We start from the raw sequence: 25167 nt of genomic DNA on the forward strand, positions 1-25167 counted from the left end.
GGCTGCTGACCTCTGCTCCTGACCCTAGTTGTGGATCTGAATAAGGTCATTTGTGGGTGAGAGGATGGAGTGGGTCCAACCGGCTGTGTCTCTCACTTCAGCCTTATCTCCTCCTGGTTCTCCAGGTCCTGAGGAAATTCAGACCCAGTTGTAAATAATCTGACACATTGGGCATGGGGAAAATCACTTGTATAATGGGCACTAGTTTGGAAAAAAATTGGCTGTCATTTTCTGATCCTCTTCCCGCAACCCCCACCCCACGCCGTTTTCCTTTCCACTTTCCGGGTGCTCTGGTTTCCTCCCCACCGTCAAAAGATGTGCGGGTTAGGTAGATTGGCCATGTTAAATTGCCCCTTAGCGTCCAAAAATGTGTAGATTAAGTGGATCAGCCGTGATAAATATGTGGGATTACTGGCATAGGGTGGGGGTGGGGGCTGAGTCTGGGTGGGATGCTCTTTCAGAGAGTAGGTGCAGACTTGATGGGCTGAATGGCCTCCTTTGACACTGTAGAGACTCTACGAACTATATCCACACTCACCATCGCCCACTTTAAACCATGTGATTTCTTGGGTGAGGAAAATCAGCCGAGAAATGCCAGTTCGGTGGTAGTGCGGGCTGCGGGAACAATGAGGGTGGGTGATGTAATGAAATTTAAGGAATTCTTTTTTGACCCCCTTGGATGATTGCAGCCATCCCATGAGGCCGGTCTGACTCAGATTAGTATTTCACAGTGCCTACCTCTTGTATGAGGAGATCTCAGCCCCAAAGGCAGGGATAGGTCCGGCTCTCACTTCAATGAATTCAGTAAATAATCATGGCCATCACAGTGGTTAGTACCGCTGCCTCACTGAGCCACAGACCCGGGTTTGATTCTGGCCTTGGGTGACAGTGTGGAGTTTGCACGTTCTCCCCGTGTTTGCGTGGGTTTCCTCCGGGTGTCTGCTTTCTTCCCACAGTCCAAAGATGTGCAGGTTAGGTGGATTGGCCATGATAAATTGTCTCTTAGTTTCTACAGATGTAGTTTAGGTGGACTAGCCATTGCAAATGCGCAAGGTTATGGGACAAGGGCGGACGGGAGGGCCTGGTTGGGAATGCTCTTTCGGAGAGTCTTTGTAGCCTCGATGGGCCGAATGGCCTCTTTTTGAACCCTAGTGATTCCAAAGTTCAATGGATTACTGAGTATTTGAGCAGAGAATCAGGTCAATAAGTTTTCTAAATTCATATTTTCCCACCACAGTATTTGTGAGTTCCATTGAATTAATGCTGTGTTATTCATTCAATGTGTGAAATGTTTCAAATAGTTTTGATTTCTCAGTGCTGATGTTCTGTCACCTTGTAACCCACAATCAAAAATTTATTTTAACACAATTTACTGTCTCAGTCTGAGAAACAGCCCTTTGTCAGTGGAGTATTTTCGAAAGTAGCAAAATAATTTTTCTTCAACAAATGATGAAATGTTACAATTTGGGAAACAGATAATCCAGGCCAATTCTTTAAATACACAATAACTCAGCTATAACCACAAAACAGAAAAGCAGGCACGAAAGCAGGAAAGTTCTGATGTATGTTATGAGACTTTAGTTGACTTTCAGTTGCAGCATTGAATCTAATTTTGGGCACCTTAGCCAGGATGTGAAGGCTTTAGAGAAGATGCAGGAAAGATTTATGAGAATTGATCAGGATTCAAAGCCACGGGGAATCCGAACCAAGGGAGATAAAGAGGTGAAGGGCCCAGAGCCAGAGGACTCTATTTCAAGGCGGTTGGCAAAAGAACCAGCAGCAACATGAGGGCAAACCTTTCTATGCAGCAAAAGGATAGGATCTCGGAAGAACAAGCTGAAACTGTGGAGTAGAGTTGTGGAATTCTAAAGGGAACTGGATCAGCATCTGAAAAGAAAGAAACTGCAGGTCTACGGGGCAATGACAGTGTGGGGAGGAGCGTGGGAGTTAGTTAGGGAATGGAACTATCTGAGTTGCTCTTACAGAGAGCCAACTCGCTGCCTCCTTTGTTACAACCATTCTATGATTCTACACAGAAAAAGTGGTGGTGGAGTTAGTTAAGGAATAGGACTATGTGAGTGGCTCTTACAGCAAGCCAACATGGGGCTGAATGGCCTCCTTCTGTGCTGTAACCGTTCTATGGTGAATTGAAGCCAATGTAAAAGCAACTTAAAAACACCAGTTGCTTATTTCCTGATCATATTGAATCACGTTACTGTGTTCACAATCTTCATGGGTAGTGAATGATGATCGTGATGTGGAGATGCCGGCATTGGACTGGGGTAAACACAGTAAGAAGTCTCACAACACCAGGTTAAAGTCCAACCAGTTTATTTGATAGTAAACCCACAAGCTTTCAGAAAGGCTATTCCTTCATCAGGTGTGTGTGGACTTTAACCTGGTGTTGAGAGACTTTCTATAGTGAATGATGATGCCAGAGCAGAAGGATTTACCAACTGTGGATAGTAATTAATTGTCAATGTATGGGTGTCACTGCTCCTAAAGAAGATATGTTACTTTTCCAGCCTGTACAGAAATCAGATCACTGATGTCGGTGCCCAGTTTATCGCCCGAGTTGTTGAAGAATGCCCATATCTTCGAACGCTAAAGTAAGAAGTAATATGTTGACAGTTTATGCAAATTATTTGTACCACATTTAATGTTAATGGCAACATTGCAGTCCACCAATAGCCAGCGGAAACTACAGAAATATTGGCCTCCCATGTTCGCTCGTTGGGAGCGTGCATGGTAGGCTCTGCAACACCATTTCACGCTTGCTGGATAACAAATTGGCAACCAGTGTGTGAAATCCACACTGTGAATGGCCCAGCACTGCTGGGGAGGGTGGGAAGCAGGCAGGAGCAGAGGAAAGGGATGGTGGCAGGCTAATTCTTCCTATGTGTTCCCTTAGTTTGGGGAGGTGGGGATGATCTGTCTCGGGGAGCTGCAGACCTGTAAATAGGATAGATAGAAAGAGAGAGACTATGCAAAGAGTGTCTAGGCGGCACATTTATCCACATACCTTAGGCTCCGTGAAGGTTTTTCAATTTTATTTCGGCCCTGGATCGAGGTTGCAGTTTAAACCCAATCGGCCCACCCGTGAAAGCAGACAGACAACATCAAATTGCATTCAATTAACTCTTCAATGAGCTAATTTGGTTGCTTGATTGTAGGCAGACACACTTCAGACACATAGAATCTCTACAGTTCAGAAGAAAGCAATTTGGCCCATCGAGCCTGCACCGACCACAATCCCACTCCCTTCCTGTAACCCTACATATTTACCCTTCCCCTCCGACACAGTAAGAAGTCCCACAACACCAGGTTAAAGTCCTGGTGTTGTGAGACTCCTTACTGTGTTTACCCCAATCCAACGCCAGCATCTCCACATCATAACCCCCCCTAACACGATGGTCAATTTAGCATGGCCAGTCAACTAACCTGCACATCTTTGGGCTCCTCCATGGCCCACCAACCAAAGTATCATGCAAGTGCCCAATTACAGCGGGGTGCGCACCCAACATCTTTTTGTGTGTTTTCACACATTTCCGGATCTGGTACATGCACGCATTTTACACGTAAAATTCAGATCATTATCTCAATTCTAAGGAACACCTTTAATGTTAGAACAGAGATGGAATAATATTGGTGTGTCTCTTCCTCAGCGCAAAACCTATTAAAAAATGAAGATTCTGCATTGATATTGCAAGAATCTCTCAAAAGTGCCTTCCAGTTATAAGGATAGACTGGAACTTCTTTCTCCGGAGTGTAGAAGGCTGAGGGGTGATCTTATAGAGGTCTATAAAATAATAAGGGGCCCAGGTCAGCGAGATAGTCAATATCTTTCCCCAAAAATAGGGGAATCTAAAACTATAGGGCATAGGTTTAACATGAGACAGGATTGATATATAAGTGTCCAGAGGGACCATTTTTTCACACAGAGAGTGGTGAGTGTCTGAAACAAGCTGCCAGAGGTGGGTACAATTTTATCTTTTAAGAAGCATTTAGATAGTTACATGGATAAGTTGGGTATAGAGGGATATGGGCCAAATGCGGGCAGTTGGGATTAGCTTAGGGGTTTAAAAAAGAGGTCAGCATGGACAAGTTGGGCCAAAGGGCCTATTTTCATGTTGTAAACGTCAATGACTCACGGTGCTGCAGTGCTTCAGGATAATAATCTGTAGGCATGTTCCTTTAAATGGTCAAATCATTTATTTGGGAGAAAGCAATGCTCAGTTCTTCATGACTCCACCAGTTTCAGTCATGAATTTACTTAGAAAAAGCACAGATTTCTCCAGTTAACTGAGCATGTTTCTCCAGTGAGTAACCGGGCCACTCTGAGCTGGAAGAATATAGGTTTGAGCTCTGGTCTTCGAGGAGGTGACTGACCACAGTCAGCTGGGGCACATTTGGTGAAGAGTGTGGGGGGTGATCGTTACAATTGGCTTTAGCTTAAAAAGTGAGAATTTATCCAGGATTGCCTCATCCACCGGCTATCCAAGCAAACTTGGCGTGAGTGTTCTATCAGGGGCACTGGGCATAAATGGTTACCGAGAGCAGCAAAATGTGAGAGGTGGCACAAAACGGAATGAACTCTTCATAAAACTACATAACTAACAAATAGGCTTCAGCAGTCAGAATGAAAGGTCCAGATCTACTGATTATATATCCACATGTGCACAGATATGTATTGTTTTCTATGTATCTACATCGCAGTCTTTCATGAAATATTGTGTTATTAGGGCGGCGCGGTGGTTAGCATTGCTGTTTCACAGCACCAGGGACCGGGGTGCAGCTCCGGCTTCAGGTCACTGTCTGTGTGGAGTTTGCATGTTCTTCCTGTGTCTGCATGGGTTTTCTCTGGGTGCTTCGGTTTCCTCCCACAGTCTAAACATGTGTGGGTTAGGTTGATTGGCCATGCTAAGTTGACCCTAGTGTCAGAGAATTAGCGGGGTAAATATGTGGGGTTACAGGAATAGGATCTCGGTGGGATTCTGGTCGGCGCAGTCTTGATGGGCCGAACGGCCTCCTTCTGCACTGTGGGGATTCTATAGTCCTCATTCTGTTAATGTTGAGTTTTTAGATTTTTGCAAACTTTTACGCATACATGATTATTCCAAAACTGTAAACCACTAAATAATACCAAAGAACATCATTTAATCTGTCCCACCCTATCTTAATGATTATTGATTGTGTAAATTGTGCATAAAATCGTCTCATAACTGTTGCAGGAACAAGGAATTACATCATATGAGCCATATTACACACACTATGCGTTTTTGTTCCAATATATATTCTGTTCAACATTGAGAATATACAATCAGTATCATAATATTCATCTTGTATAAGTTAATTCTGAGGGAAGAGGGATGTGCAAGGCTGAATGTTCACCAAGGGAACCTCATATATTCTCGTACCAACTCCGTGTCCGATGAGGGCAGGGTCAAGCTTGTTGTGATGACAAGGTTATTTTAATCCTCATTGCACCCATCGGTGCTTACAATGATGGGGTATTTGATTCTGACCAGCAACTAGTCATAGAGTCATAGAGGTATACAGCATGGAAACAGGCCCTTCGGCCCAACTTATCCATGCCGCCTTTTTTTTTTAAACCCCAAAGCTAGTCCCAATTGCTCGCATTTGGCCCATTTCCTTCTACGCCCATCTTACCCAGGTAATGTCTAAATGCTTTTTAAAAGACAAAATTGTATCCGTCTCCACTACTACCTCAGGCAGCTCGTTCCAGATACAGTAGACCAAATCCATTGAGAAACTAGCAGAATCTAGGTCTATTGTAGACTATTTGATAGCGATTGATAGTAATTTGTCAACAACTCCATTATGATTGCATTGTACAATTATCACAATAATAGAAGTCAAACTGGATGGAACTTGCCTTTTTTTACCCAACAGATCTTTAAAGTGGTGATGGTGGGGAGGGGGGAATGGTGACAATTGGCCAGGGTAATAGTAATAATGCTGTACAATTTCTGCACATTCCTCCCAATATCTTATAGCTTTGACAGGGATTCGATAGAAACCCTGGATAAATGGTATAAGAAAGAAGTTATGACTCTTCTCCAGTTTCTACTGAAGCTACAATGGGAGATTGAATGCCCCTCCACTGTAATTGTATCCCAGGAAAATTATTTCTTTAAGAGAAAGAAATGAGTTAGTGCGAAGATTGCAAGGCAGGACACTTTATTCAACCCAATGACAGCTTTAACTTTGAGTGGGTATCCCAGCTGGCTTCTTTAATTGTTGTTAAGAGGTCCTTAGCAAGTTGAATCAGCAACCTGCTGCTTTCAGGTGGATAGCCCATCTGTCCATCCATGGGGGCTAGAGGGAGCCGGGAATCCGGCACGTGGACAGCTGTTGTATGTTTAGATCCACCCACCACAGATATCAACCCCAGCGAGGTCTAAATATCAAGACTCTTGCAACTGCATTTGCCCCGACCATCTTTCGTTAACAAAAATCTACCAACCACATTCTTCAAGTGACCAGTTGACCTAGAATTAGTTGCTTGATCCTTGAGACCAACCTTTTTCTAACTCTCTGCCGTTGGGACATTTTTTTGGCCAAGATCAAGTATAGTATTCATATCCTGCACTTGGTTGAAGTCATGAGGTTACACTAAGGCTTCATTTGAAGCAATTTTTTAAAGCAGCATCTTGGCCTTTTGGCTAAGATGCAAATGAGATCAAGCCTTGGAGGTGGTGCAATGCCAACTCCTATCAGCTTAGGTCATGTAGATCAAGTGCAAGACAGGAAGTGGTGAGCCTGTCTTGTCAGCTTGGATCTGGAATGTCTCACTTGCTGAGACTTTGAATTGGACTTTGATTGGATTGAATTGTATATAAACACAAAATAAGAGCCAATGAAAGAAAAAAGGGGAAACTTTAAGTTTGATATTTGAAGCTGAAACAATATATTTTATAAATATGTACTATAGAAGTTTTTTAATCAATCTGATATTGCAGAATTGGACTCAACAAACTCACAAGCAAAGGAGGGACATTATTAGCACAAGCGATTCAGAAAAACAAGGTTATTAGAGATGTGGGGTGAGTATACAATCTGCTCTTCATGCTCTTGGTCTTCAGAAAATAACAAGATAATCTTCAGCTAAAGAAAATGAACTTGGTTTGTTTTAGTCTGATCCTAGATCCGTTTTAGTCTAGTGAAATTTTTCTCAAGTGACTTTGGGTTTTTCTCTCCACTTTTCTACCTGGAAGTCCATCCCATTTGTAGGTCATTCTTTGCATAATGAAAAACCTCTTATTTACTCTGAATTCTTACAACATCTCATTCATTTCCGCAATCCTGGAGGATGTTGCTTGGAAATCAGTTTTCCATGTCTTATCTTCAGCCTCCCATTCTTTGGCCTCACAGTGCCAGGGATCCGGTTCAATTCCGGGCTTGGGTGACTGTGTGGAATTTGCAAATTTTCCCTATGTCTGCGTGGATTTCTTCCGGGCGCTCCGGTTTCCTCCTACACTCTAAAGATGTGCGAGTTAGGTGGATTGGCCATGTTAAATTGCTCCTTAGTGTCAAAGGGACTAGCTAGGGTAAATACATGGGGTTATGGGGATCGGGCCTGGGTGGGATTGTGGTTGGTGCAGACTCGATGGGCCAAATGGCCTCCGTCTGCACTGTAGGGATTCTATGATTCTTTTGAGAAATTTATATAAACACAGCCTAATCTCTGGTCACCTTTGAAGGTCTCTATTTGAAACCTCCAGCTTTGTCATAGAATCCCTACAGTACAGAAGGAGGTCATTCGGCCCATCAAGTCTGCACTGATTCTCCAACAGAGTATCTTACTCATGCCCTATCCACATAACCCAATGTATTTGACCCACTAATCCCCTAACCTACACATCTTGGGACACAATTTAGCGTAGCTAATCCACCTAACTGCACATCTTCAGACTGTGAGAGGAAACCGGAACACCCAGAGGAAACCCACACAGACACGGTAAGAATGTGCAAACTCCACGGCACGGTAGCACAGTGGTTAGCGCTGCTGCTTCACAATGCCAGGGACCCAGGTTTGATTCCTGGCTCGGGTCACTGTCTGTGTGGAGTTTGCACATTCTCCCTGTGTCTGCATGGGTTTCCTCCGGGAACTCTGGTTTCCTCCCACAGTCCAAAGATGTGCAGCTTAGGTTGATTGCCCATTAGTGTCCTGAGATGTGTAGGTTAGAGGGATTAGTGGGTAAATATGTAGGGACATGGGGCTGGGGTCTGGGTGGGATTGTAATCAGTGTAGACGTGATGCACTGTAGGGTTTCTATGATTTCCACACAGACAGTAACCCGAGGCTGGAATCGAACCTGGGTCCCTGGCACTGTGAGGCAGCAGTGCTAACTACTGTGCCACCGTGCAACACCTCATCATCAGCAGCAGTTTCACCAGCCAGTCCTTCTCAGCAGTTTTCATGCCAAGTTCCTCAAAGATTTAACGTGTGGTTTTGAGAGGACATCCGTTCAAAGTTGCATTTTCACCACACGTTTTTGTGCTTTCTCCAGCAGACAAACTCCGTCACAAACAGCTCTGAAATTTCCTTAGTATCAAATTGTATGCAAAACGTAACCTCAACACTCTGAGTTACAGAAATCAAGCACAAGTAATCAATGTGACTATCTGTTTTGAAAGAGAAATATGAAAGTATTTTCTCCCTTTATTTTTCTGGTGTGTTTTATAAATTAATCATGGTAAACCACATTGCAAGCCAGGATTGTACCTTATCTGTGCAAAAATAGTACTCACATGATTCAAAAACACCCTTTCCTCATTACATTATCACTCCTGAAAACTATCCAGTTAAATTCAAGTTCCTGATTATTTTTATTTTGTATGTGACATGGAAAAGAATCGCGAGGATGAGGAACTGATCCCGCCCCCCCCAACCCCCAAGACTTGCCCACTGAAAAGGGGGAAATTAAAAGTTTTCTCTGAATCTCGAGCTTATTCAATGTCCATCTTGGGTATTCCTGAGGCAAAATGCAGAACAGGGAGGTACATAGTGAGCTGTTTTCTGTTCTAAACCCAGGGCAGAATTTTACACTCCCCCCCTCGTATAGGTTGTGAGGTGGTGGTGGGGTGGGTGTGGGGGAGCGGGGGGAGGATGCAGAGCAGGACTGTCAAATTGCATGGATGGGATTCCTTCTGGGATCCTGCTCGCCCCGACCCAGGACTCAATTTCACAGAGGAACGGGCAGGATCTGAGGTAGGAAACCTGCCCTTTTCTCCTATTAAGGCTCTTAAGCAATGCCCCATGTGGTGAGGGAGGTGGGGGTGGTTGCCATATGAACTTGTGTGCATTAGGGCAGCCTTTAAAAATCACACCCCAACCTTTATGAAACCAAGTTGTTGGTGGAGCAGGCTCAATCAGAGCCTGTCCCGCCAGTGTTACATTTTGGGATCTGCCCCTTGCCTTTTTTTTTGTGTACCCAACAATATGGCAGAGAAAGCTGCCAATGGTGCCCATAGCTTCAACACCACTTTTCCTGCCCGCTGTCACGCTCTGACAAAACCAGACGAGTGGAAAAGCAAATTGTGCGGAGGGTGTGGAAAGTCTGCAGAGGGATCTAGATAGGCTGAGCGAGTGGGCGAGGACCTGGCAGATGGAGTACAATGTTAGCAAGTGTGAGGTTATCCACTTTGGCAGGAATAATAGTAGGAGGGATTACTATTTAACGGGTGAAAAGCTGCAGCATGCTACGGTGCAGAGGGACCTGGGGGTCCTTGCGCATGAGTCGCAAAAACCCAGTCTGCAGGTGCAGCAGGTGATCAAGAAGGCGAATGGTATACTGGCCTTTATAGCGAGGGGGATAGAATATAGAAGCAGGGAGGTTTTGCTGCAACTGTACAGGGCACTGGCGAGGCCGCAGCTGGAGTACTGTGTGCAGTTTTGATCGCCGCACTTGCGCAAGGATATATTGGCCTTGGAAGGAGTGCAGACGAGGTTCACTAGGCTGATACCGGAGATGAGGGGGTTGGACTATGAAGAGAGACTAAATAGACTGGGTCTGTACTCGTTGGAGTTTAGAAGGATGAGGGGGGATCTTGTAGAGACGTATAAGATAATGAAGGGGATGGATAGGGTAGAGGTAGAGAGATTCTTCCCGCTCAGAAAGAACAGCAGGACTAGAGGGCACAGCCTCAAGATAAGGGGGGGGTCAGTTTAGAATGGAGTTGAGGAGGAACTTCTTCACTCAAAGAGTGGTGAGTCTCTGGAATTCTCTGCCCGTTGAAGTGGTGGAGGCTACCTCGCTAAATATATTTAAGTCATGGGTAGATAGGTTTTTGATAGACAGGGGAATTAAGGGTTATGGGGAGAAAGCAGGAAAGTGGAACTGAGCCACGACAGATCAGCCATGATCTTATTGAATGGCGGGGCAGGCTCGAAGGGCTAGATGGCCTACTCCTGCTCCTATTTCTTATGTTCTTATGACAAATAAAGTGAAAACTCTGCTTAAGTGTTTACAGCCAAAGAAGTACTTTAAAATTGCAATCATTATTGTAAAATAGTCCACGATCAACGTGCACAGTTAGGCCCCACAAGCAGTAAAGAAATAAATCAGTTTAGTGGTTTTATTTGGGTGAATGTAGCCCAGTCCATCACACAGATTGACTCTGTCTACACCTCCCGCTGCCTCAGAAAAGCAGCCAGTATGATCAAGAATCCGACGCATCCCGGGCACACTGTCTTTCACCTTCTTCCATCGGGAAAAAGATGCATAAGTCTGAGGTCACATACCAACGACTCAAGAACAGCTTCTTCCCTGCTGCTGTCAGACTTTTGAATGCTGCTTAGAATTCAACAATACTGAAGCTGAGATCTAACCAGTCATTTGCAGTGAAGTACAATCCAGTTGCACTCAATTTTTAATGCCCTTACAGCTTAATGTAATTGAAGTACCACTCTGAGCAGGATCCCTGATCTATTTAACATCGCTTCTCTGAAAAGCAGACACATGCCACCTTCCATTTACACATTAAAAACAATATAATACAAAATAGCAACCAGCTGGATTTGTTTAAAACCAGACAGATAACAAAATAACCACAACAGACACCATAAATAAAGCAAAGTTGTTCTCATTTGCCATCTTGGATCCCACACACTTGAGAAAGTCCCACCAACTCTCCACCGGTGCTGCTGTTCCTCGGAGCCGCTGTCAGTTCCACTCACGCTCCCAGTGTCATTACTCTGGCTGCTCCCAGTGTTAGATACAAGTATCTAAGAAGAAGCCTAAGCCCAAGCTCTCCTGACTCAGTGACATTCTACCAACTGAGTCAAAGGTAGCTTAACCCTCAACTTCACAAGGAAGTGGTCATCACTACTGCCTCACAGCGCCAAGGTTTTAATTTAAATTCCAGCCGTGGGTGACTGTGTGGAGTTTGCGCATTCCCCCTGTGTCTGCGTGTTTTTTTCGGGTGCTCTGGTTTCCACCCACATCCCAAAGATGTGCAGGTTTGGTTGATTGGCCATGTTAAATTGCTCCTAACGTGTAGATTTGGTGGATTAGCTCTGATGGATGTCCTGGGTTGCAGTGATGAGGCGGGGGGGGTGCGGGCTGAGCATGGGTGATATGCTTTTTGGTGGGTCGGTGCAGACTCAATGGGCCAAATGGCCTCATGCACGGTGGGGATTCTATGATTTTTCTGTTCCCCAGGACAATGACCCTGAGGCCCTTAATGCCCTTACAGCTTAATGTAGGTGAAGTATCACTCTGAGCAGGATCCCTGATCTACTTAACATTGCTTTCCTGAAAAGCAGACAAATGCTATCTCTCAAAGTAGCTTGCACTGACGACATGCTTCCAGTTCCAGCAATGCGAGTGCAATACCGGCTGAGATTTTCTGGCACTTTCTGTTTCTAATTCAGCAGTGCCTGTGTGGGAAGGCATCAAGCAAAGGTCAGAGGCTTCTTCTGAGGGAGGGCTATCCCTATGGATCTTCATGGAGTCAAGTCATCGAGTAACATTGCCATCGATTTGGGAGCAGCTAACTAACCTTTCCCCTTCATTAGAGGATGGTGCATAGCGAAAGGAGAAGATTGAGAGGGGAAAGAATATGTGTCCGTTCAAAAAAGCAGAAATCTTGCTTTGCAGTTTCATAATTGCCAATTTCCAATGTTTACAGAGATTCTGATTCCTAGCAGTTAGTGGGGGGGTGGCTGGATTGATTGTCCTTTGTTCAATTATGGAGTGGTGACACTTTGCGGACTATGTATGGTATGATTTGTATGGATAGCACACAAAACAATACTTTTCACTGTATCATAGAATCTGCAGTGCAGAAGGAGGCCATTTGGCCCATCAAGCTTGCACCAACAACAATCCCATCCAGTCCCATCCCCGCAACTCACATATTTGCAGTCCTGACACTAGGGAGCAATTTATCATGGCCAGTCACCCTAACCCGCACGCTTTCGGACTGTGGGAGGAAACCCCTCACACAGACACAGGGAGAATGTGCAGACTCAACACAGACAGTGATTGAGGCCAAAATTGAACCTGGGTCCCTAGCACTGTGAGGCAGCAGTGCTGACCACTGTGCCACCGTGCTTCGATACATATGACCATGATAAATCAAATCAAAGCTATTTCTCTTTAGAGAGTACCCACTAGAGAAAAGTATTTGACTTGGATGTTTGAAAGTTGTTTGTAACATTGTGATTCTGTTACTGAACATAAGGACATAGGAACTAGGAGCAGGAGTAGGCCATCTGGCCCCTCGAGCCTGCTCCGCCATTCAATAAGATCAAGGCTGTTCTTTTTATGGACTCAGCTCCACTCACCTGCCCGCTCGCCATAACCCTTAATTTCTTTACTGTTCAAAAATGTATCTATCCTTGCCTTAAAAACATTCAATGAGATAGCCTCAACTGCTTCACTGTGCAGGGAATTCCGCAGATTCACAACCATTTGCGTAAAGAAGTTCCCCCTCAACTCAGTCCTAAATCTGTTCCCTTTTTTTGAGGCTATGCCCCCTAGTTCTAGTTTCACCTGCCAGTGGAAACAACTTTCCTGCTTCTATCTTATCTATTCCCTTCAAAATCTTATATGTTTCTATAAGATCTCCCCTCATTTTTCTGAATTCCAATGAGTATAGCCCCAGTTTAGTCAGTCGCTCCTCCTAAGCCAACACTGGAATCAACGTAGTGAATCTCCCCTGCACCCCCTCCAGTGCCAATGTATCCTTTCTCAAGTAAGGAGACCAAAACTGTACACAGTACTCTAGATGTGGCCTCACCAGCACCTTATACAGCTGCAACATAACCTCGCTGTTTTTAAACTCCATCCCTCTAGCAATGAAGGACAAAATTCCATTTGCCTTCTCAATTACCTGCTGCACCTGCAAACCAACTCCTTGAGATTCCTGCAAAAGGACACCCAGGTCCCTCTGCACAGAAACATGCTGCAATTTTTTACCATTTAAATAATAGTCCATTTTGCTGTTATTTCTACCAAATGGTTGACGTCACATTTACCAACATTGTACTGCCAGACTCTCGCCCACTCACTTAGACTATCTATATCCTTTTGCAGACTTTCAGCGTCCTCTGCTGACTTTGCTCTACCACCCATCTTAGTATTATTTGCAAATTTTAACACACTACACCAGGTCCCCAACTCCAAATTATCTATGTAAATCGTAAACAATTGCAGTCCCAACACTGATCCCTGAGGCACACTACTAGTCACTGATCGCCAACCAGAAAAACACCCATTTATCCCCAGCCTTTGCTTTCTGTTAGTTAACCAAACATCTATCCATGCTAATACATTACCCGTAACACTGTGCATCTTTATCTTATGTAGCAATCTTTGGTGTGGCACCAAATGTAACAAATCCATTAAAGGTAAAAAGATTGTTTTGTTCTCAGACATTCTGTCTATATATAAATATACATTTGTTTGGCTTGAATAGCAATTGTCAGTGAGAACTTTTGAATTGAATTGCAGGATGTGGGGGAATCGGATCGGGGATGCAGGAGCTATCGCCTTTGCTGAAGCTTTAAGAAACCATCCTTCTTTAAAAGAGCTCAGGTAATCACATTCTTCACAGTATTTTGGTGATATAAATCTGTTAAATGTCAGCTTGGTCAAAATAGGTCATTCCCTAAGAACTGTAAGCTCACTCCAACAGTGGATATAATGTCACTGTTGTAATGTCACTACTGCCCAGTCTATCCAGCGGTCTTGGCTTGAGAGCATGCAGAAGTTCAATTTACCAAAAAAAACACAGCCATGAATGACTAAAGAAGTAAGGAACAACATAAAGATGAAACAACAAGCAAGCCAAAATGCAAAAACAAGCATGGGTGGTTAGCACTGCTGCTTCACAGCGCCAGGGATCTGGATTTGATTCCCGGCTTGTGTCACTGTCTGTGTGGTTTGCACGTTCTCCCCATGTCTGTGTGGGTTTCCTCTGGGTGCTCTGGTTTCCTCGCACAGTCCAAAAGATGTGATGGTTAGTTGGATTGGCCATGCTAAATTCTCCCTCAGTGTACCTGAACATCTGCCAGAGTGTGGCCACACGGGATTTTCACAGTCACTTCATTGCAGTGTTAATGTAAGCCTACTCATAATACTAATAAATAAACTTTAACTTTAAACTTTAAAGATAAGAGCAAATGGGAAAGATGCAAAGAATAAAAAAGGTAACGAAACAGACTGGAAGAGGTTAATTAAAGGGAAAAGAAAAATAAATATTGCGGATGCTGGAAATGGGAAATGAAAACAGAAAATGCTGGAAATACCCAGCAGATCCGACAGCAGATATGGAGAGAGAAACCGTTAATGTTTCATGCCAAATATGATTCCTCTTCAAAACTTCAGAATCATATTTGACTCAAAACATTAACTCTGTTTCCGTCTCCACACATTCTGCTAAACCTGCTGAGTGTTCCCAGCATTTTCTGTTTTTATTTTAGCGTAGAAAGAGACTGTTAAGAAATATCAGAGTCAGCACAAAAATAAACATTCCTACAGTTACGTCAAGAAAGAACAAGTTGTCAGAAGCACCGTGAGCTCCTTGGAAACTGATGGCAATGAGATTGTTAATGAAAATAAGAAAATGGCAAAACTAATTTAATTACTTTGCATCAGTGTTAACTGTAGAGGGAGAGGGTCATTCGATGCACACCCTAAGGAAACTCATATCGAATCAGAGACGGGACTCGCCAACAATTGTATAATAGAGTGGCACAATGGTTAGCCTGTTGCCTCACAGTGCCAAGGACCTGAGTTCCATTCTGGCCTTGGGTTTTTGTCTTTCTTGAGTTTACACGTTCTCCCTGTGTCTGCGTAAGTTTCCTCCAGGTGCTCCGGTTTCTTCCCAGTCGAAAATGTGCAGCTTCGGTGGATTGGCCAAACTAAATGCGCAGATTTCCAGGTATAGGGTGGGGATATGGATCGACCAGAATATTATTTGGACTTCTGTGGAGAGAGAATAGAGCCAGCGTTTTGAGTCTGGATGACCCTTTGTCAGAGCTTTGACAAAGAGTCATCCTGACTCAAAATGTCAGCTCTGTTCTCTTTCTTCATTGATGCTGTCAGACCTGCTGAGATTTTCCAGCGTTTTCTGTTTTTGTTTCAAGATTCCTGCGTCTGCAGTATTTTGCTTTTCTGTTATCTGGACTTACAGGGTTAAATTACCAAGGAAGATCACATAAAGGAGGGTTATATTGCCCGGAATTTATAAGGCGGAGAGGTGATTTGATCAATGCTTCCAAGTTATTGGAAAGAATAACTATTGTCATTGGCTGGAGAGTCCATACATTAAAGCATGGCCTTCCGGTAATGAAATTCGGAAACACAGCGACAGGCAAACGATGTTAGAAGTTGTGTAACATCCTCCACAAATGATGCTAGGTTCATTGTCAGCTTTACATCTAGGATTGATAGATTTTTGTTCACTAATGTATGCAGGGATATGGGACAAAGACAGGCACAAGGAGATAGGAAAAGGCACGAAAGACTATTCCTATTCACTTTTCTCCTTTCATCGTCCTTCAACAATAGCAACTTATATTTGTATACTGCCTTTAACATGTCTTAAGGTGCTTCTGAGCCATTTAAGGCAATATTAGGTCAGATGATGTATTCATGAGGTGGCTAGATATAGCACTTGGGGTGAATGGGATCAAAGATTATGGGGAGAAAGCAGGATTAGGCTATTGAGTTGGACAATCAGCCCTGAGCAGAGCAGGCTCAAAGGGCCAAATGGCCTTCTCCTGCTCCTATCTTCTATGTTTCTATGATCTAAAAGCTAGTTCAAAAAGGTTTTAAGGAGTGACCTGAAGAAAGAAAGCAAGGTAGGGAGGGGGAGAGGCACAGAGAGGGATTTTCTTCAAAATTACGTTATTGGCTGGAAAGAGCTTTGGGACTTCTGGCAGTCCTGAATGGTGCTTATATAAGTGCAAATCCCTTTCTTTTGTACAAAGACAAATGAGACCACAGAGGGATTTGAACCTTTGAATTAGAGGAATGTAATGATATAGAGAAGAAATTCCTAGGGCCTAGGCAGTTGAAATCACAGTTTAGTAAACTGCATCTTGTAAGTCTAGAATATTGATCCATATCTATGTTATCTAATAAGCTGTCATTATTGTTCTTGAATGTGCATTAACAGTACCTGTGTCCTTTATCCAGCCTGGCAGCCAATGGCATTTCCACAGAAGGCGGGAAGAGTTTAGCAGCTGCACTGAAAGATAACAGATCCCTGGAGATATTTTGGTAAGAACAAATCTCAGCTTCAGAATATCCAGCCTTATCTGGGGAACAGCAGATTTTGTCAAAGCTTCTTTATCCCCAAACATTCTGATTAGTCTTCTTAGCTCCTGAAGATAAGGCAGGTATCTGGAATTACGTAGGGCATTTCGCCATCTCCGGAAGGCCCAAAATGCTTTGGAGCATATTAGCTATTCTTTGAGGCAATGTTCCCTCTTAGTTGCGTAGCAGTGCAGCAAATTCCCCGTGGAGGTCGGTCTCTTTAAGTTAACGTGCCTGAAAGATCGTGCAAAAAATTGAAAGATTTTGCACACATAATGTTTTTTTTTAATTCATCCATGAGGTGTGGGCTTCTCTGGCTGGGCCAGCATTCATTGCCCATCCCTAAAATGCACTACGAAGAAAAATAACAAGTGTTTAATTTGAAGTGTAGTCGCTGTTGTCATGTAGAAAGCCAATTTATGCACAGCAAGTCCTTTCTTTTACGCATTCATGGGAAATGGGTGTTGCTGGCTGGCTAGCATTTATTGCCCATCCTTCGTTGCCCTTGTTCAGAGGGCAATTGAGAGTCAACCACATTGCTGTGGCTGTGAAGTCACATGGAGGCCAGACCGGGTAAGGACGGCAGATTTCCTTTCCTACAGGACATTAGTGAACCAGATGGGTACACTCCCACAAACATTGATGAGCTGATGACCAGATAATCTGTTTTGATGCTGTTGATTGAGAGATAAATATTCATCAGGACAGTGGGGAAGGCTCCCCAGCCCTTCTTTAAAATAGTATCATGGGTCCTCTTCCAGACACCTGAGAGGACAGATATAATTAGGTTTAACATTTCAGCTGGAAGGCAGTAGGCCTTCCCTCCAGTGGGATCTTCCAGTCCCGCCCAAAGTGCCCCCCCCCGGGCCGACAATGGGTCAGCTGGTAGTAGGATGGACAAGACAGCGGTGGGACTGGAAGATCCCACATGCAGTCAATTACCAGCCACCTCTGCCACTAGGATAAAGGCTACCAGTGGCTGGAATTTTACCATCCCGCCCACCATAAGAACATAAGAAATAGGAGCAGGAGTAGGCCATCTAGCCCTTCGAGCCTGCCCCGCCATTCAATAAGATCATGGCTGATCTGAAGTGGCTCAGTTCCAGGTGGAGCGTGTGAGGGGCAGACCATGGAAATATCCATTGACCTTTGGCAGGATCTTCCGGTTGCGGGATGAGCGAGCCGTAAAATCCCGCCCAGTGTGTCCAACAGTGCAGTAAACCCTCAGCGCAGCACTGAAGGGTCAACCTAGAAGATGTGCTCAGACTCTGGAGTGAGGCTTAAACCCACAACTGATTCAATGGCATGAGTGCTGGGGCATAACCAGGACACAATGCCAGGAGAACGAGGGTTGAAAGCAGCCAACTTAGGACTAGTGCCGTAGTTACTCACTCGGAGAATGATCAAGACATGGAACGGTTGTACTATATGAAGGAAAGAGAGCACGTCTGTGTTTACTGTTACAAAGAAAACAAGTAACATATTAATGAAGGGACGCACTCAGGTCGTACCATCAGGTCTGACCAGTTGTGCATTTCCAGCTTTTGTTCTGTGCTTTTGTTAAAAGTTACTACTCTTTTGCTTGTGACTTGTGTTTACTGCGTTTGAGCAACAATCAAGTTCAGGAGGTTTTTTTTGACCTCTAACATTTCCTTCTTGAAACTAGGTTGACAGAAAATCAGTTGAATGATGATGCAGCAGAGTTATTCGCTGAAGCGCTCAGGGTCAACAAAAGCCTGCTTCATTTATGGTAAATATCAATGTGCATTTTCTGTAACAATACATTTCCTTTGTCTCTGTTAGAATCATAGAACACCTACAGTGCAGAAGGAGGCCGTTCAGCCCATCGAGCCTGTACTGACCACAATCCCACCCATTCCCTATTCCCGTAACCCCATGTATTTATCCTGCTAATCCCCCTGATGCTAAGGGGCAATTTAGCATGGCCAATCAGCCTAACCCGCACACCTTTGGAGTGTGGGAGGAAACCGGAGTACCCAGAGGAAACCCAGGCAGACACGGGGAGAATGTGCAAACTCCAGACAGACAGAGACCCGAGGCCGGAATTGAACCTGGGTCCCTGGCTCTGTGAGGCAGCAGTGCTAAACATTGTGCCTCCATGCCACCCAAGTAGCAAAAATGGGATTGAAATGCACAATATGTTGATTTAATACTGAAAACAGTGTCATGCAGAATTAATATTGAAATAGCTTCTTTCATTCACAGGGTGATTAACAACAAAATCACTGAGGTGGGAGCAAATCATTTCTTCAACATACTGCATGAAAATGAAACAATAGAAGAGATTTGGTAAGAAATATTATAAAATCTCACAACACATTCAACAAAATGAAAAAGCTCTTTGAAAGAGTTATAGAAAAAAGAACAAAGAACAAAAACAGCCCGGTTATCTCCTTTCTTCCTCCTCTTCCCACAACATCCTATATTTTTCTTTTCACAAATATGGAATTCCTGAATTACTCATATTGAAATATAGACCCGAAGTTCCCTTCCACACCAGCGAGAATGGAGAATTTAGCGCCCAGCCCAATCTCCATTCACTGCAGCAGGACTGGCGCGGGCAAGGTTGGAGAATTCCAGCCATTGAGTCCTTGTTTCCTTGGCGATTTTCCATGTGTGTGCCAATCCACATTGGAGAGGTTGGAAAGGCTTCAGCTCTGGGGTAAAACTGTGTAGTCAAAATAAAATGGTCCTGGGATACCTATTGGCCATCAATGGGGGTGGGGTGGGTGGGAGCTAGGATCAGATGCGATGCAAACTTTCTTTTCAAATCTCAAAACTGTTCCTAAACCAACCCACTTCTGGATTTGGAAGAGGTAAAACAGGGAACGGCCAGCTAACTGGAGATGGAACTCTGAAGATTTAACTATGGTCTCCAGGGTTTTCCAAGCCTACAGAAACTTGGCCACTCTAGGAACACAAGAGCAACTTTATGGAAAAGGAAATTGCCCTTACAACACTGCTTGTGGGCCAAGAGGAATGGGAATGCTTCCTCTTAGCCCACCAAGCTAGAAGAATGCTCCAGGAATGAAGAGTTTGTCATATGAGGAGTAATTGAAGAATCTGGGCCTAGGCTTGATGGAGTTTAAAAGATGAGGGGGAATCGAATTGAAACTTACAGAATACTGAGAACCTAGATAGAGTGGATGTGGAAAGGATGTTTCCACTAGTGGGAGAGATTGGAACTCGGAGGCACAACCTCAGAGTGACGGGACACTCCTTTAAAACTGAGATGAGAAGAATATCTTCAGTCAGAGGGTGGTAGATCTGTGGAACTCAGAGGGCTGTGGAGGCGAGGTCATTGAGTGTCTTTAAGGAAGAGATAGATAGGTTCTTGATTAATAAGGAGTTCAAGGCTTATGGTGAGAAGACAGGAGTACGGGGATAAGAATCATATCAGTCATGATTCAATAGCGGAGCAGACTTGATGGACTGAACTCCACTAACAACAACCTCCCACCATTCATGCCTCCCCGTCTGAGCTCCATCCCCAGCATCAAGGAGTGGAGCCTCCCAAGATTCCCATTCTCTCCCCCGTCTCATTACCCCATCCAGCTCCCCCCCTCACTAGCTCTATGCCAGATCCTTTCCCTGCCCTCTAAGTGGCCAAGCCAGCCGGTCAGTCAGCCTGACTTCTGGATAGGGAACTTGTCAGGAGAAAAAGAAAGACAGCACTGTGATGTACCAGTACATCTGGGGAAATTCAGACTGCTGGAGTTCCCCAGGACAAACCACTCACACCAACAGTCACCCAGCCCCTTCACCCACTGATCACAGAATCCTTCCACATTGAGCCTCTGTCTAAAACCCCTTTAATTTACCCTTAACCATGTGGTTAGGGTACTTACTGCTGTGATTTCGCGATAGTCATGTTTTCCCATGTGTTTCATTATTGTGCTGGTGTTTAACAGTTTACCTGCCAGTGTTAGAGCATTAACTACACCACACTGACAACCTCAGGCAATTTTACCATGCGTTAAAACAATTCTGCTGCTTAAATGGGTTATAATCACTTCATTGATTATCTCAGTGTTAGCAGTGGTCCCTGTGAGTCAGAAAGTGTAAGGTTCAGGAGGCCGCTCCTGACAGTCCCACTCTGTGGGGATTGGAGCTCTGGCTTTTCAATCTGGGTCGAAATCCACTCATATCGAGTGGCTGAGGAAGGCATCTCCCTCATCGCATGGTTTGTAGAAGCCCATAAAACCCTCTCCGCATAAGGACTAATTCGGTTAGGATTACATTCGCTGGAGTTTAGAAGAGTGAGAGGGGATTTCTTAGAAACCTATAAAATTCTACCAGAGTTAGACAGGGTAGGTTCAAAAAGAATGTCCCCAATGGTGGGGGAGTCCGGAATAGGGGGTCATAGATGGAGGATAAGGGGTAAACCTTTTAGGACTGAGGTGAGGAGAAATTTCTTACCCCAGAGAGTGATGAATATGTGGAATTCACTACCACAAAGTAGTTGAGTCCAAAGCGTCTGATTTCAAGAAAAAATTAGATACAGCTATTGAGGCTAAAGGGGTATGAGGGGAAGAGGGGGAATCAGGATATTGAATTTGATGATCAGCCATGATCAAAACGGAGCAGGCTCAAAGGGCCGAATGGCCTACACCTGCTTTTAGTTTCTATATTTCTAACCACCCTCTAGTTCCTGAATAGGGGTTCATTCACGTTGCAGCCTGTCAGATTGTTAACCAAAGAGTGAATCATACCACTGCTCCATAGGGTTCTCCAAGACTATGAAGTTTCTGCTTTTTTTCAATAAGACTTGAGTAGATCAATGTTCTCCTACAGAACCTTGTAAACAAGAGATATGTGTTATCCGGTACTTAGTGGTCACTAAGGCCTGACGCTTTTGTCCGTCGGGTGGGCGCACTTGGCAGACCTGAAAGCGGACACAAAACATGCTTCCAGTTGCAGTCAGTCCTGGAACGCTGGCTGGCCAATTAACCAGCGAGAAGAGGGTGGGTGTGGAGAAAAGGGGGAGGCGTGGGCTGGCGCAGTCCTTAGGGGGGGCGGGGGGGGGGGGGGGGGGTGGTGGACAGCCGCTGTGGCGCTGCCTCAGGGAGCTGCAGACCTGTAAAACAAAATTCAATGGAAAATGCATAGTGTGTCTAGGCAGCAAATCCAAACACAAACCTCCGACCCCAGAAACCTCTTTAAATTTTATTTTAGCCCAGATAATTCATCCTGCCCTGTAGAATCATAGAATCCTACAGTGCTGAAGGAGGTAATTTGGCCCATCACATCTTCACCGACCACAATCCTACCCAGTCCCTATTCCATAACCTCTTGCATTTACCCTAGCTAGTCCCTCTAACACTATGGGACAATTTAGCATGGCCAATCCACCTAACCCACACATTGGATTTGTCCAAGATGGCGCCAGAGCTACGCAACTTCTTGCAAGCTTCTAATTCTATCTTTTACTCTCATTCTATGCTTTCCTTCTCTATGAACAATATTTTTTGTTTGTATAGCACGCAAGAAACAGTACTTTTCACTTTGTGTTAATACAAGTGACAATAATAAATCAAATCAAATCAAACATTGGCTGTGGGAGAAAACCCATGCAGACACGGGAAGAATGTCTGTGCAGAGTTTGCACAGTGCCCCAAGCCAGGAATCGAACCTGGTTCCCTGGCAGTGTGAGGCAGCAGTGCTAATCACTGTGCCACTGTGCTGTCCCGGTATTGAGGTTGAAGCCTAAATGTAAAGGCTTTCCTGGCCAATTGGCCCACCCGCCAACTCTAAAAACATACGAGCTGTATAAAATTGCGTTCAATTGGTCCTTAATGGGTAAAGTTGCCTGTTTGCTTGTCTGCAGGTGCATGTCTGACTCTTGTTTGCTACCGCTGACTGAAATATTAACAGGCATTGTTAACCTGTTTGATTTCTTTCCCCATCAGCTTGAATGGTAATAATATCTCTGCGGAAGAAGCCAAAAGGTTTGCGAAAGATAGGCGGATTGTCTTGTGAATGATGGTTTCTGTGCGATTAGATGGAGCCATCCTACGCCATGAAGCTAAAAAGTATTCAACAGTCGTAACACTCTCTGCCTATGGAAGGAAAAAGAAATCTGCCTAGTGTTTTCTGTGTGGGTTCCAGTGAATGGGACAATATACAAGAACTGAAATCTTGCTGTACAGCCAGCTTGTAAACCCTGGTATTTTCTATGATGTATTAAAAATGCCTTTGTGACTCATCAAATATCAGAAACTGTAGCTGCTGAGACGTCCCAAGATTTCATTGAAAATCTGAAATGACCATGACACCTATCATAACTACTCTTCCACCACCAATGACATATTTTATACTGAAACAGTGTCTAATTGGTATTTCCATCACTCAAATAGCAGCAAAATGTTTGTACTTATTTATGGGTATTTATGGTATAACATACTGGTGGATAATAAAAAAACCTCATGGGAATGAATGGAACGTCTATCAAAATAATGTTTGCATATTGTCATGGATAAGTGAGAGAGGGAGAGAGTGAAATACCCAATTTCTTCCAGTCTCTAATCAATGTTGTTTAATGTTGATAAGGTAGGTAAATGTGTGCCTCCAACATGAATTTAAATATTATCCATTCACACACTCACCCAGAAATATCTTTCACCATGTTAATCACACAACGCAGATATCCAAGAAAGATACAGTTAAAGGCAGTAATGCACTTCTACATATATTAAAACCAAACCAAACAGTTAGCAGTTGATGTGTCTTTGAGCAAAGGAGGGAACTTTACACACCCTGGAATTTAAGTTCAGACGGCTGGGGTCAAACCTGGATAAAGCACAGGGTTCCCTCAAACTAAAGATTGTTCAGCCCGAAATGTAGGCAGGCCCTAATGACTACAACCTGATGTCCAATTTAAAGTTTGTTTTATTAATGTCACAATGTAAGGGGAATTTCTCAGGATGTCCCACTGAGGGGTCTTGAACTCAGTTGATCTCAGCGAATGTGAAGACTTGCAAAAGACAGTACGGAGTTAAAGACGTTCTTTATTTGACCATCACGTTTTGCTAGCGGGATAGTCTGAGGAATCTAACCTCGCTCTGATGTTACATCATATGAGCACAACAGATTATACATATCTGAAGATTTCATCTTCCCACTCCACCTGTTATCCAAGATGATGGTCCAGATACATTCATATACTATAGTTACTTCTGCCAATAGCATTCTAACTTGTAGCAGAATTAGGGATTCATTAGTCAGCCAAACCCAATGACTCTTTCCCCCATTGCCTAGTAAACCGGCCTATGCAAATCCAGTAGGTTCAAGAGCTGCTTCTAACACCAGCAGTCCTGGGAATGAGTCATCTTTCTTAGCTGTTCTCTGTCCCTTATACCAATAGAGGCTGAATACATCTATTCATTGCAGCTTGTACCTGCTTGGTCTGCCCTTGATAATAGAGTACAGGCTCTATGCTTCATTGTTACAAAAGAATGTGGTCTGTCTAATTAAACTGTCTAATTAAACTGTCAAATAGGAGGCAGAGAGTGGGGTTCAATGGGTGCTATTCGGATTGGCGGTTGGTGACTAGTGGGGTGCCCCAGGGGTCGGTGCTGGGGCCTCAGCTATTTACCATTTATATAGATGATCTGGAGGAGGGAACCGAGTGCAGGGTGTCGAAATTTGCTGATGACACCAAGATTGGGGGAAAGGCAAATTGTGCGGAGGGCGTGGAGAGTCTGCAGAAGGATCTAGATAGGCTGGGCGAATGGGCCAGGAAATGGCAAATGGAATTTAATGTTGGCAAGTGTGAGGTGGTCCACTTTGGTAGGAAGAATGGTAGGAAGGACTATTACTTACGGGGCGAAAAACTGCAGCAGGCGACGGTGCAGAGGGACCTCGGGGTCCTTGTGCATGAGTCGCAAAAACCCAGCTTGCAGGTGCAGCAGGTGGTCAGGAAGGCGAATGGGATGCTGGCCTTCATAGCGAGGGGGATTGAATATAAAACTAGGGAGGTTTTGCTGCGGCTGTATAGGGCATTGGTGAGGCCGCAGCTGGAGTACTGTGTGCAGTTTTGGGCGCCGCACCTGTGCAAGGATATTTTGGCCCTGGAGGGAGTGCAGAGGAGGTTTACTAGGCTGATACCGGAGTTGAGGGGGTTGAGCTATGAGGAGAGGCTGAATAAACTAGGCTTGTACTCGCTAGAGTTTAGAAGAATGAGGGGAGATCTCATTGAGACGTATAAGATGATGAATGGGATGGATAGGATAGAGGTGGAGAGACTCTTCCCGCTCAAAAAAGACAGTAGGACTAGGGGGCACAGCCTCAAGATAAAGGGGAGGCGGTTTAGAACGGAGTTGAGGAGGAACTTCTTCACTCAAAGGGTGGTGAA

At 44.3% G+C, this 25167-nt stretch overlaps 1 protein-coding gene across 3 annotated transcripts in view; it reads left to right on the plus strand.

Annotated features, from left to right (window-relative positions):
* Positions 1-23250, plus strand: part of LOC145352969 (nucleotide-binding oligomerization domain-containing protein 1-like) — a 72378-nt gene extending 49128 nt beyond the window's left edge. For all 3 annotated transcript variants that reach the window (XM_080203285.1, XM_080203280.1, XM_080203292.1), the window contains exons 6-12: positions 2526-2609; positions 6984-7067; positions 13983-14066; positions 16674-16757; positions 18460-18543; positions 19020-19103; positions 22724-23250. In XM_080203285.1, coding sequence (XP_080059411.1) covers positions 2526-2609; positions 6984-7067; positions 13983-14066; positions 16674-16757; positions 18460-18543; positions 19020-19103; positions 22724-22793 — 574 coding nt within the window. In that variant the 3' untranslated portion in view covers positions 22794-23250. The remainder of the gene's footprint in view (positions 1-2525; positions 2610-6983; positions 7068-13982; positions 14067-16673; positions 16758-18459; positions 18544-19019; positions 19104-22723) is intronic.
* Positions 23251-25167: the final 1917 nt, after the last annotated feature.

The sequence above is a fragment of the Carcharhinus amblyrhynchos genome, chromosome 2, assembly GCF_965287045.1.
Source record: "Carcharhinus amblyrhynchos chromosome 2, sCarAmb.v2.hapA, whole genome shotgun sequence".
NCBI classification, from domain to species: domain Eukaryota; kingdom Metazoa; phylum Chordata; class Chondrichthyes; order Carcharhiniformes; family Carcharhinidae; genus Carcharhinus; species Carcharhinus amblyrhynchos.